The sequence below is a fragment of the Lissotriton vulgaris genome, chromosome 9 (genome assembly GCF_964263255.1).
Source record: "Lissotriton vulgaris chromosome 9, aLisVul1.2, whole genome shotgun sequence".
NCBI classification, from domain to species: Eukaryota; Metazoa; Chordata; class Amphibia; order Caudata; family Salamandridae; genus Lissotriton; species Lissotriton vulgaris.
In genome coordinates this window covers 922,523,220-922,536,834 of record NC_141697.1, presented here as the reverse complement: position 1 = coordinate 922,536,834, position 13,615 = coordinate 922,523,220, and the positions used below count along the sequence as shown (strand labels likewise).

Sequence of the window (13,615 nt, the reverse complement as noted above, 5' to 3'; positions counted from 1 at the left end):
TGCGCCCGTTTGCGACCGGTTGGGGCCTGAGGCCAGAAACCCTGGTGGTTTGGGGGTAAGCATACAGTATAGCCCCCAAGATCTGCGGGCTCTCTGTCGGGCAATGACAGACCTGTGTAGGCACAGCATTGGGGATGGAAGTAGTTGCTGGGACTGCAGGTACTGCACTTTCAGAGCTAAGGTTGAGAGGGAGGCTAAGGTTCAAGCTCACATGTGAACTGCTGCCTATTGAACTGCAGATCACTTAGGAAGCATAGATTGGTGGTATTTGATCAGCTCTCAGAGGGGCAGACTAATGTAATGTTCCTCTCGGAGACGTGGCTGTAGGAGGATTCCGCACCAGAGACCCTAGAGGCACTTCCTAGTGGGTATGGGATCACTACGATTGATAGGGGCTCCTGTAAAGGAGGTGGGGTGGCGATTATATTCAAACACACCATCCAATGTGTCCTAGAGCCGGTCACAATCGCTGAGAGTGAGGCGGGTTTCTCCACATTTTAGGTAGTTCCAAACAATATCGTGAAAGGGCTCCTGATTTATTGACCGCCTGGACCCTCCACTCGTTTTTCCTCTAGCCTGCTAGAATGTCTTGTGCAGTCAGCACTGCGTTATGAAAAACTTTTGGTGCTTGGCGATTTGAACTTGCATTTTGATGCCACAAAGAATGTAGGGGCCGGGCAGCTGTGTCAAGAATTGGCGACCCTGCAATTGATGTTAAAATCTGATTCACCAACACACCAACTAGGGCATCTGCTAATTGAGAGGACATAGTTGTGAACCCCTCTCTGCCTGTACCATGGTCAGACCATTTCCTGGTCCCGTTTGGGCTGAGGCTGCGGGGGCTAAAGGCACAGGTGATATCCAAGGGGGAGACAGCACGCCAGAAGTGGGCGGGTTTCTCTCAGGAGAGGTTCAACAACGCTCTTGCTCAGGGTGGGTTGCCTGGGGGCACAGATGTCGAAAGCGCATGTGGAAATCTGGATAGCCGCATTACGGAGGCACTGGATAGCACTGCTCCCTGAACGCATCAAAGACCGGGGAGAGTACAAAAATTGGCTCCCTGGTATAACAACGCCCTGAGAACCACTAAAGCAAACTGTAAATGTCTAGAAAGGCGGTGGAGGAAAGACTTCTCGGATCAGGGCAGAAGGGAATATAAAGTCGCCCTGAAGGGTTACCATGGGCTTATTAGAAAGGCGAAGGCAGCGTACTACCAGGAAAGAAATGGGGTGGCGGAGAACTCGGCAAGGGAGCTGTTTAGGGTCTATAAAGAAATCTCATCCCTAGCAACTACAGGCAGTGCCAGCAACTGGTTCGGAGGAATCATGTAATCGTGTGGCGGATTTCTTTGCGGATAAGGTGGAGACAATTTACTCCACCTTTCCGGACTCGGCGCATGTCGATCACGAGATCCCGGGGGAAGTAGGACACATTCCAGAGGGAGAATGCATTGTCAGATTTACCGTACCACCTACAGAACTGTTAACGAAAATCTGTAGGAGTGTCAAGTCGGGTTCATCGAGGGACCCTGCCTCCCATAAAGTACTTGGAAGGAGCCTTGGAACCCTTGAGCCATGCATTAGGCACCTATTGAAATTATCCTTCAGGACAGGGACCGTGCCAGCGAGATGGAAGGAAGCAGTAGTCCTTCCGCTATCCAAGAAACCGCATATTAGCCCAGATCGACTTGATAATCTTCGCCCAATCTCTTTACTTCCCTACTTGGCAAAGGTTGCAGAGAAGGTAGTAAATACACAACTTATTGGGCATATTGGGAAACACAATCTTTTGCATCCCACGCAGTCTGGGTTTCGGGCACACCACTCGACGGAATCAGCCCTGTTACTCGCCACGGAAACCATCAGTAAATATGTGGATGAGGGACAGACGGCGGCCCTAATCCTGATTTAAGTACCGCCTTTGACACTGTGGCTCACCATACCCTGCTGCAGAGTCTGAAGAAAGGAGGAGTGGCAGGGAGGGAATTGAATTGGATGAAATTCTTCTTGTCCGAGCGTAGCTTTCAGGTGAGGCAGGGCTCTCACTACTCCAGGGTCATCAAGTTGAAACAGAGAGTACCGCAAGGATCAACCCTGAGCCCGACCCAGTTTAATCCCTATGTTACACCATTAGTGGAGATTGCAGATGGTGTTGGGATCATGGTTGTGTCCTATGCCGATTGCACGCAGCTGGTGGTCTCCCTGACAAAAGCACAGGAGACAGCAGCCACCAACTTTGTGGCTTGCATGCAAGATCTTGCATCATGGATGGAGAATACCTGCCTGAAATTGAATGGCAGTAAGACCGAGGTGCTTGTGGTGGGAAGAGCCCCGTCGGTGTGGTCATCGGCATGGTGGCCCCAGTCTCTGGGATCCACCTGATGCCATGCAAGCAGGCAAAGAACTTAGGGGTCTGGCTGGATAAGAAGCTATCTTTCGAGTATCACACCAGGCGGGTAGCAGGGGCCTGTTTTGGAGACCTGAGGGGCCTCCAGAAAACCCTGGACATGCTGCCCACCACAGCCAGAAAGACTATGCTGCAGGCCCTGGTAGCCTTGCGCCTTGATTATAGCAACGTTCTGTATCTGGGGGTCACCGGTAAATGTATGCAAAGGCTTCAAGTTATACAGAATGTGGCTGCTCAGATAGTTCTTATGCTGCCTAGGGGGGCCTCCTCGAAGATGGCATTAGCGTCCCTGTACCGGCTGCCGATAAGGGAGAGAATCCTGTTAAAGGCACTGTGCGTTTGCCATCGTATCATTCAGGGGACTTGTCTGCCCTATCTGTCTGATTTATTGAGGCTCTACTCTCCAACACGGCAACTGAGATCGGTGGGGACGGGCCATGTGTGCGTCCCTGCCATTAAGAGAGCTAGGATGGGCGGCCACTTTTTCCGCTTTTTGGCAGCTCAGCATTGGAACAAGCTCCCAGTGAGCCTACAGTTGGAGGGCTCGGAAGCTATCTTTCGGAAAAATCTGAAAACCTATCTTTTCCCTACAGGATAGGCAGGCTGGGCGAGGCTGGGTATGGGTTGTGGCAGTTTTGTACCGCAGTGTGGGGACACACTGGCCTAGTGTAACCATGCGCACTATAAATGCATCTATTATTATTATTATTAATATTATTATAGTGAATCTAGAATAACACAAAAGCAGCACAAGTTGCTGCCTTATGTTAATCTCCGTGTGCGGAAGGCGTTGCATGGGTGGAGCGTGGGTATTCCCCCCCATCAATTCATGGTTTTTGAATCATTCCCAGAGTTACTAAGACTAGTGAACCTGGGAATGCGTTAAAATGATGTGCCTTCCCAAGTGAGGCATAACAAGGAGAAATATGTTTATTTCTCCTCGTTATTACTTCTTTCAAAAGAGCAAACTGCTTCTAGGTATTATTTCTGTGCTGGAAAGTGTCCCTTCCTGCACAAGAATAATCCCGGCTGTAACAAAGGCACTCTTGCACCATACCCAAGGGTGCCTGTGTTGGCGCTTGGCAGCCCCAAGTGTGCCAACGTGGAGAGAGAGCAGGAATGCCTATATGTAAGTAATTATGGCACATTTCTGCTCTCCCCTTTTGTCACTGTGCAGCAAGTCGCTTTGCTGCATTTCACTGCGTCAAATATTAGTGAATCTGGGCTTTCTGGTTTAATCTGTTATATCTTAAATGTTTTGTTGCACAGTCCTCTCATATAAAATACAAATGATGCTGTATGTATTTACTCCTGCTAGTATTGCAGATGATGATAACAATGATGATTATACCAGTTTTTTAAACAAATTATTCCATTACCCTGCCCATATTTTTGTAGGGATTAGAATTTCTGGTTGGTAACCATTTTCCTTAACATGTGCTTTGTAGAAATTAACCATGTTCCCCATGTAGCAGGACACTGCTGAAGATGATCAATGTACATTTTTCTTCATTGTGCAGTTTCTTGTATTTGAGCAAAACATCAAGTGCAGTCAATCACAAGTTAATTGTGTTACCAGTACTGGCTATTGCAGCAGATTCATGATGAAGATGGCCCAGGTTAGTATGGTAAAGTTATACTAACTGGTATGTTGACACAAAGTGATTCTTAGTACATAGTATGATTTACAGAATGACATTGTGTTTTATTATATCTCAAGGACATTCCTTATATTTGTGAATATTTATGAATAATATTGTTAATGTACTTTAGGCATTCTGTGATTTCCCTAACATCATTAATAATTATGGTCACTTTATGGTTACTTATACTACATCAATTTTATCAATGTTCTACCAGATTCCCAACTCTGTCAGTTGTAAAAGAACTTACATACAAGTAGTAGCGTGAATGAGTGCAAACACAAACCACAACCTTCAGACTACCTTTGTCCAACCTTATACTTGTAACCTACCCACCTCACCCTTCGGTTCCTTCTTTGCCACCTGGATAAGCCAGGCTAAGTGTTACAATCCCTTCTGTTATACCACAGTGGTACTGAATGTTGTTAGTTTCACTAACAAAATGCAAATGTGTGTTTTTATGGATCATATTTCTTGGTGGATATTGTTGGTGGATTTGGACTCTCTAGATGTCAGTGCCTTCCCACATCTAATGCTGACTATTGGTAAATATGGCAGCCCACTGGAGTCACTGCTAGGTTTGTTGATCATACACTTTTACAGGATCACTATTTTAAACAAATAATCAATCTCTGTTGTCACTTTGAGAAGTGGAGAAGCGGGAAATATACCGGTTATTGATCAGAAGCTCTTTGGGTGACCCGTTCTTTGGGGAGTCTTCCCTAAATGTTCCGATGGAGTTCACATTAGTCAAGGAAGGCACATCTTGGGATTCTACACCAAGTTACCTTACAACCTTGCTTAACTGCCATACCTCCTTGGTTGGGTTTTCATGCCACACCTGCAAATAAATGGCCTTAACTACAGTTTTATGTCCATGCCATATTTGTTCATGACACTTAAAGCACATAATTTTTTCATTTGCGAATACAAATGTGGATGTAAACATTATTAATGGCAGAGAACTGTGATGTGCATTAAATGTACCTCATGGGTTTTGTATTTTAAAGAATATTGATGTATAGCGGTGTAGACCATGACCATGGTTCACATCTGAAGGCTTCAGTTCTTGTACGTTGACACTGTGCCTAATACATAAGGGGGTATGATAGACATATGTTTAGAGTGCTGAAAAGACTTTTAGTGCACCAAACATTTTTGAACAGGTGCCTTTTAGGGTTAACAGGTCTATAAGGAATCTGGGTCGGGGGTCTCAGGGCAGACAGGGATTCCTGGGCCACAACTGTAACAGCTAGGGTCTTTTCCCACAGGTTCACCAACTGGGAGCTAAGGTTCCCTTTTTAGCACTTGAACCTCAGGGCAGTGAGGCAAGCCAGTCTAAAGCTTGCATCCAGCAAGCATGATCCCTAACAATAAAAAAAAAATAAAACTCCCAATATGAGTTTAAAACAATTTGTTAAATAAAATTCAGGGATACAGGCTTTGTCAGGGTATCAACACAATACTTAAAGTCAAAACATAGAGTCAGACACAGTGCAAATCAATATTGAAATACTTCAGGATAGAACTAACATAACTTGCAGACTCAGAGCAAGTTAATACAGTTTTCATTGCTCAGCGTTATGCAGTGTGTAAGTATTACTTCTATCTTTAAACTGACTACAATACTCCTGCATGCCCTAACAACAAGAAATCCTGCATGACAAAGCCTTATTGCTAATTATCATAGCACAAAGAATGCTCCAAACAGTGCAAAACTCTTTCAGTGTCATGTTTTCTCTACTAGGAAACCTGTGGGAGTTAGGGTGATAAACCAGCATTTTTGGGAGAGCTCATGTGGGGCTCTGCCATTCCCCTTGTAGCCCTAAGAGCAAATAGCGATCATTAGTACTGTCCCTACCCTTCCTGGACATGGCCTCTTCTCCGTTGCACATTTTTCACAGCCTCTGACACACATTTTCACACACAGGCATTATCTTTCAGCTGTCCCAGGCTTTCCTTTTTTCATTGTCATAAATGTGCCTGATAGTGCTTTTCTGAGTTTTTTCTTTTTCAGTAACTGGAAGCCTGCACCTGTCTATGTGTGGTGCCTGTGTGAGGCTTGATGAGATCCCTGCCTGTCCAGCACTGCTCCTGAGTGTATGTATGTATGTATGTATTGGCATATTTCTATAGCACTGTACTGTCACCCAAAGGGTATCCTGGCGCTTTGATTCAGCAAGCCGAAACCACCAATGCAAAATCACACTGCTCTTGGAAACAGGTGGGTCTTCAGACCTCTCTTAAAAGATAGAAAATCACCCTGACTCCTCAACGATATCGGGAGAGAGTTCCATAGTCTAGCAGCCGCAAAACTGAACGACCGACCACCCATCCTTACCCTCTGAACTGAGTGTAAGAAGTGGACGATTTTTGACTTGCTTTCTTCAAGATCAGGGAAGCAGATATGTCCCACTCTTTGGTGTGCTGCCACTCTCATCTTGCTACAGGCAGGCATGGACCACTGTGTGTTCCCTCATAAATGGCATGGGGACACTGGCTCAACGAAAAGTGAGGGGGCCTCCCTGCACGGTACTTAGAGGGGCCCCCTCCAGGCTCAATCAGGAGCTCTACGGCCAGAGTGCAGTGCCGAGGGGGCCCCTTGGAGCTAGAGGCCCCCCGCACTGCGGGGCTGCGGGGGCCTGTGTTACGCTTCTGCATGGGGAGTTGGAGGAGGCAGCCCTTAACAATGTAGCACCACAGCCCTCCTGTTGCCAGTAGCCCCAGGGCACTAGCCCCACTGCGATTGTAAGTGGGGAAAAGGGGGGATTGCCAGGTACACATCTCAACACTGAATAGTCTTTCGGGCACAGTCCCTTCTTGGGGAGACTTTGTTTTGAAACTGCATCTCACAGAACTGCCTTTTTTTTCATCCGACAGCCCTGGGGAACTGTTAGATGGTTCCTCAATGAAGGAGAGCAATACAGGTCCACATCTCTGGCCCCATTAGGCCGACTCACATGTGGACTGCTGTAGTTCAGCTATCAAGGGACAAATTTCCAAATTTTCACGCAAGTCAGCAAACAAAGTGGCTGTACTGTGATGCATAAAAGGGAGAGAACAGAAATGCTTCTTGTTTACAAAACTATCAAGCATTTCTGCTCTCTTCGTGCACTGAGTCACTGTGTACAAGGGTACCAGCGTTACAGGCAGGATTGCTTTTTTTTGCAGGAACAGACACCGTCCTGCACAAAAACAACTTCTAGAGTTAGTTTCCTCTTTTTACATGTGCAGCAGAATGCAGCACAAGTGTAAAGGGGTAATAATGAAGAGAAATAAAGCTTTTCCCCTTGTTACACCTTACTTTGTATGGTGGAGCATATTGACACATTCCCAGGCTTACAAGTCTTTGTAAAGCTGAGAATGTACCAGAATTCATGGGTGGATGTATGGGAACAACCCCATCTTCACCACAAGTGACAGTATCAAGTACAACTCCACCACGCCACTCACAGGGACCTGCCACTCCAAAATCAACTTCCAAATCAACACATCTCAAACAACGCCCCTACCAGGTAACACAATTCCAAGCCGCAGCTGGGGCAAAATCACAGAAGCAGATTGGCTCAGTGCCATCAGCACAGATCAACCTAGCCCCACAGACAACCTGAAGAAGGCCATCTACAACTTCAACAACTTGATCAAGAAATGCGCAGACTCCATCGCACCCATACAAACCCAATATGTACAGTGGATCAAATAAGCAAGCCAGCTGGTACACAGAAGGCCTCAGAGACACCGAAAAGCACTGTGAACAGCTACAAAGGAAATGGTGAGTAAGCCAAGACACACCCGCCAGAACTACCAAAAAGGTTGCACTCAGACTCTATCACTACCAAACAAGAGACACCAAGGAAAAACAGTAGTGGGCCGCATCAAAGGAAGCTCCAACAGGTGCAAGGAGATCTTCTCGATTTTCAAGGATTTCACGTCACCATCAGCCACTGTCAACAACATCAGTGCCTCCAAACAATTCTGCAACAACCTATCCAACTTCTTCCACAGCAACATTGCAAACATTTACAAAATCTTCTCACACCAACTCAACCCCAGAGAACTCATCGCTGACTTACTCACCATCTGACAACCCTCCTTAGAAATTACACAGCGGCAATCATACAATGATCCACTCAGCGGCCCCAATGGACCTATGCCCCCACCACATCTACAACCTGGGAACATCACCAATCAGCACCACCCTGACCCACATCATCAACATCTCCATCATGCTTTTGAGCAGTCATGGGTCTGAAATATTTACCCCTAGCTTACTATAAAACATTCACATCTTTCAACATTACGTAGAAAATGCTATCCTATTGTTCATAGTGCAAGCAAAAAGGGCAGGATTCCTTCATTTGTCTTTCTTGAGGGATTCATAGTTATTCTTAGAAAAGTGTACTTTCTGCAAAAAAATATTCAGGGCCTCATTTACAATATTTTGATGTAGGTCAGTTCCACAAGCCTTCCTGATGGTGCCCTACGTTAAAAGAAAAGGGCAGCAATGAGCAGTTTCTATCAGACATAGCGCATTCCTGCACCCCCCCCCGCCGGTTGGCACACAAATGACTGCCATGTACCAACGCAGGCACCCTTGCGCCACAGTGCAAAGGTGTCTGCATTTTAGGGGTGATTGTTTTTGTGCAGGAAGGGAGACCTTCCTGCTAAAAAAAAAATCAATGGAGGCGATTTTCTCTTTCTATGAGTGCTGGGAACTAGGAGAAATAATGTTATTTCTTCCTGTAGCGCCTCCTGTATGCCACCTCTGGAGAGGAATAGGATTTTGCCCATTGCCAGGTTTAAGAAATCTCGTACATCTGGGAATGTGTCAAATGCCATGGGTGTTACATGGATACATCCTCACTAACGTCCATGGCACACTCTCTATCGCAGGGTAAGGCAACGCAGTGACTTGCGCTGCGTTGCCCCAGTCCATTTCTACAAGGCCATCAAAAGCCATGCAGAGTGGCTTTACGTCACCTTGTAGATATGGCCCTGCAGTGTGCGCAGCCAGAACGTCACTAAAGTGCTGTCCCGGCAGCGTAGGGGACTTGTAAATGAGGCCCCCGTTTATTTTGCATTGAAGGAATATGACTTACGACTGTGGAGGTGTGGCCAATTTGCAGAATCTTTTATAGTAGACGGAGCACAAAGGAGAGTTTGAGAGGGCGGTAAATGCAATTGATTAGGCAATTTTTTTAATGCAATGAAATAGAGAAATATTCAGATTTTTGGGAATTTCTCTGCTGTGTTGTGTGACATTTGCAGGAAAATGTGCCAAAGACCAGCCGCGGTTGGTAGTGGGAGTACCTGCCGGGCGGTGACGTGGGGAGGGGGAGGGGCAGGGTGGGGGGTAGTAATCTATGGATTTTGTAGGTTTACAGTTAAGTAAACATATATATATATATAAACAGAATTTCATTACGCGCACTGCATCATATTTGGGGATGCAGTGCATGCAACTAAATTCATTTCATTTATTTATATATTTACTTACCTGTAAACCTCCGTAATCCATAGATTACTACCCCCCACCCTGCCCCTCCCGCTCCCCACGTTACCGCCCGGCAGGTACTCCCACTACCGACCGCGGCTGCCAAAGACAAAGCAAAAAATGCTACATTTCATAAACCCTTCAGTATTTTGTGGTCATTCATTACAATACAAACTGTCATGAAACACCATGAGCTTTCAAAAAAATTCTATGAATGATGACATTTGCAGAAATTTGCGAGATGGAACAATTTCATGGACCAGGCAGTGATTTGGTTCTTCCTGCAAAATACCACCATGGGCACATTTGACATGCTTCAGTTACATACATGGTGGATAATGCCCCCACAGTGATACCTTTTGCTGGATTTCGTCTGTGTGACTCCTGGGTGACTTTGGCAAATGGTTCTTAACCCTTTTGGTGCGTCGCATGGCAGTCCGACGTCACATTGGGCATGTGCAGAGGACGGCCGGGGGACGTCCGAACCACGCCCAGTCATAAACCACATGCACCGCTGCCTAATTCAACCGCAGTGAACGGGTTAAACAGTGAAAAGAGTAATATACCAGTTTGCAAAGGGGTTTAGAAGAAGGGATGTGGTGACATAGGAAATCTTTTCCACAGAAATAAAGACAAACTTAGACATTTTTCCCACATTGGGTGAGGGAAAAAGGCATATGGTAGGAAAGTTGCAAAATCATACATCACTCTTGTGTATAAATCAATGTTTTGTGAAATAGGCTGTCAGAAATCTCCACGAAACGGAGGCATACTGTGCACATGTGGTTTAGCCTTTGACTGAAATCTAAAACTTCTTGTCTAAGAAAATAGGTTTCTGAGGTGCTATAGTTGACTGCCATCATTGCACTGTCCACATTATAGCCAAACATGTAACACATCCATTCAATGCCACATGGCATAGGTAGAAAAGTACCCGTGACATAAGACATTCTCTATTGTACTGTTGCAAAGTATGATACATGTTCCGGGCGTAACTTTCAGGCAGTACTATTTTTTGGCTCTTTTGCCAGGATTAGCGCCTGGCCAGTTACAGTACCTGATTCCCGCTATAGCGCTGGGACACCTCTGTTGATGTAGCTGTCGCGCTTTATAGGTGCTACTATTATTATTATTATTACTATCAATAGTCACACAGAGTCATCTTTTTTAGATAGCTATAGACTACAACATTTGACTCATGCAATATCCAAATCGCATAATAGGTCTCCACTCCTGCATCATTAGGCCCATCATTATGAAGTTGGAATTAGTTCTTCCTAACACCGGAGAATATTTTTATACAGAACTGGTCCCATTTTGATGTATGCACAACTGGCCCATAATTAGAATGAGGAAGGGGGAGTCAAGGGCATAGAGGGGGTTTCCATTGCCCCCAGTTAACCCCTAAACATATATTCCTTGTCCATGTACTATTAACCTCATGTGGATGCATGTCATACACAACTGAATGATTCATAGTCTTAGATGTTCAACAAATATTTAGAAAAGTAATATCTATGACTATATAAAAACCTGTTGGAAAACTGGATAACATGAAGCACACCTCAATCCAGATTTACCAAGGGCTTGCATTACACTTGTGTCACGTAAAGCAACGCAAGGCAACGTAAGCTCCAAAGTTAGATTTACTATGGCAAGCAGCGTCACCTACATGGCTCTGCTTTGCATAGTGGGGAGGTGAGTGGGGCAGTGGCAGTGTCCCTAACTGCTCAGCGCTATGTAGCTGGAAGCAGATTCCTGTTGATTTTAAAATTATTCTGTTGGCATTTTAGACTTCCATTTTAGGTCACATACCTGCTTGAACGGGGAGTGGTGGGGGCTTTTTGGGCAGTCCTCCTTACCTGAAAGCCTGGGCTCGGTCTTCACTCCTTCCCGCCTCGGTCCAATGCGGTAGCTAGAACCGTTGCACGGAGGGTTGGGAAGGGAGAGCCAGGCACTTCCGCTGTGACCGGATAGCGGTCTAGTGGCGGGGAGCTTGCTCACATAAAGGGCGCAGGGCCCGTGGCCGCGTTGCGGTGAGTGGAGCAGTGGCAGTGTCCCTAACTGCACTGCGCTACATAGCCGGAAGCAGATTCCTGTTGATTTTAAAATTATTCTGTTGACATTTTACACTTCCATTTTAGGACACATACCTGCTTGAAGGGGGACTGGTGGGGGCTTTTTGGGCAGTCCTGCTTACCTGAAAGCCTAGGCTCGGTCTTCACTCCTTCCCGCCTCGGTCCGATGCGGTAACTAGTACCATTGCGTGGAGGGCGGGTAAGGGAGAGCCAGGCACTTCCGCTGTGACCGGTTAGCGGTCCAGTGGTGGGGAGCTTGCTCACATAAAGGGCGCAGGGCCCATGGCCGCGTTGCAGTGAGTGGGGCAGTGGCAGTGTCCCTAACTGTTCGGCACTAAGTAGCTGGAAGCAAATTCCTGTTGATTTTAAAATTATTCTGTTGTCATTTTAGACTTCTATTTTAGTACACATACCTGCTCGAAGGGGGAGTGGTGGTGGCTTTTTGGGCAGTCCTGCTTATCTGAAAGCCTGGGCTCGGTCTTCACTCCTTCCCGCCTTGTTCCAAGATGGTAACTATTACCGCTGCACTGAGGGCGGGGAAGGGAGAGCCAGGCACTTCCGCTGTGACCGGTTAGCGGTCTAGTGGCGGGGAGCTTGCTCATATAAAAGCTGCATGCCCCAGCGGCCACACAGCGGACACGCACAGCGGACATGCCGCTGGCGCACCAAAGGTAAGCCCGTCTGCGCCCGTTTGCCACCGGTTGGGGCCTGAGGCCAGAACCCCTGGCGATTTGGGGGTAAGGACACAGTATAGCGCCCAAGATCTGCTGGCTCTCTGTCCGGCAATGACAGACCTGTGTAGGCACAGCATTGGGGGCGGAAGTAGTTGCTGGGACTGCAGGTACTGCACTTTCAGCGCTAAGGTTGAGAGGGAGGCTAAGGTGGCAAGCTCACATCTGAACTGCTGCCTATTGAATTGCAGATCACTTAGGAAACATAGATTGGAGGTATTTGATCAGCTCTCAGAGGGGCAGACTAATGTAATGTTCCTCTCGGAGTTGTGGCTGGAGGAGGATTCCGCACCAGAGACCCTAGATGCACTTCCTAGTGGGTATGGGATCACTAGGATTGATAGGGGCTCCTATAGAGGAGGTGGGGTGGCGATTATATTCAAACACACCATCCAATGTGTCCTAGATTCGGTCACAATCACTGAGAGTGAGGCGGGTTTCTCCACAATTTAGGTAGCTCCGAACTATATCGTGAAATGGGTCCTGATTTATAGACCGCCTGGACCCTCCACTCGTTTTTCCTCTAGCCTGCTAGAATGTCTTGTGCAGCCTGCACTGCGTTATGAAAAACCTTTAGTGCTTGGCGATTTGAACTTGCATTTTGATGACACAAAGAATGTAGGGGCCGGGGAGCTGTGTCAAGAATTGGCGACCCTGCAATTGATGTTAAAATCTGATTCACCAACACACCAACTGGGGCATCTGCTTGACCCCATTTTTGCTAATTGGGAGGACATAGTTGTGAACCCCCCTCTGCCTCCCGGGGGATGTAGGACACATTCCAGAGGGGGAATGCATTGTCAGATTTACCGTACCACCTACAGAACTGTTAACGAAAAAGACCCTGCCTCCCCTAAAGTACTTGGAAGGAGCCTTGGAACCCTTGAGCCATACATTAGGCACCTATTGGAATTATCCTTCAGGACAGGGACCGTGCCAGTGAGATGGAAGGAAGCAGTAGTCCTTCCGCTATCCAATAAACCGCATATTAGTCCAGATCGACTTGATAATCTACGCCCAATCTCTTTACTTCCATACTTGGCAAAGGTTGCAGAGAAGGTAGTAAATACACAACTTATTGGGCATATTGGGAAACACAATCTTTTGCATCCCACGCAGTCTGGGTTTCGGGCACACCACTCGACGGAATCAGCCCTGTTACTCGTCATGGAAACCATCAGGAAATATGTGGATGAGGGACAGACGGCAGCCCTAATCCTGATTTAAGTGCCGCCTTCGACACTGTGGCTCACCAAACCCTGC

At 46.7% G+C, this 13,615-nt stretch overlaps 1 protein-coding gene across 1 annotated transcript in view; it reads left to right on the top strand.

Moving 5' to 3' along the window:
• Positions 1-13,615, top strand: part of LOC147692528 (uncharacterized) — a 244,320-nt gene that overhangs the window by 39,976 nt on the left and 190,729 nt on the right. Inside the window, exon 3 of the mRNA XM_086936800.1 lies at positions 3,927-4,025. Within this exon, the coding sequence (XP_086792926.1) occupies positions 3,927-4,025 (99 nt within the window). The remainder of the gene's footprint in view (positions 1-3,926; positions 4,026-13,615) is intronic.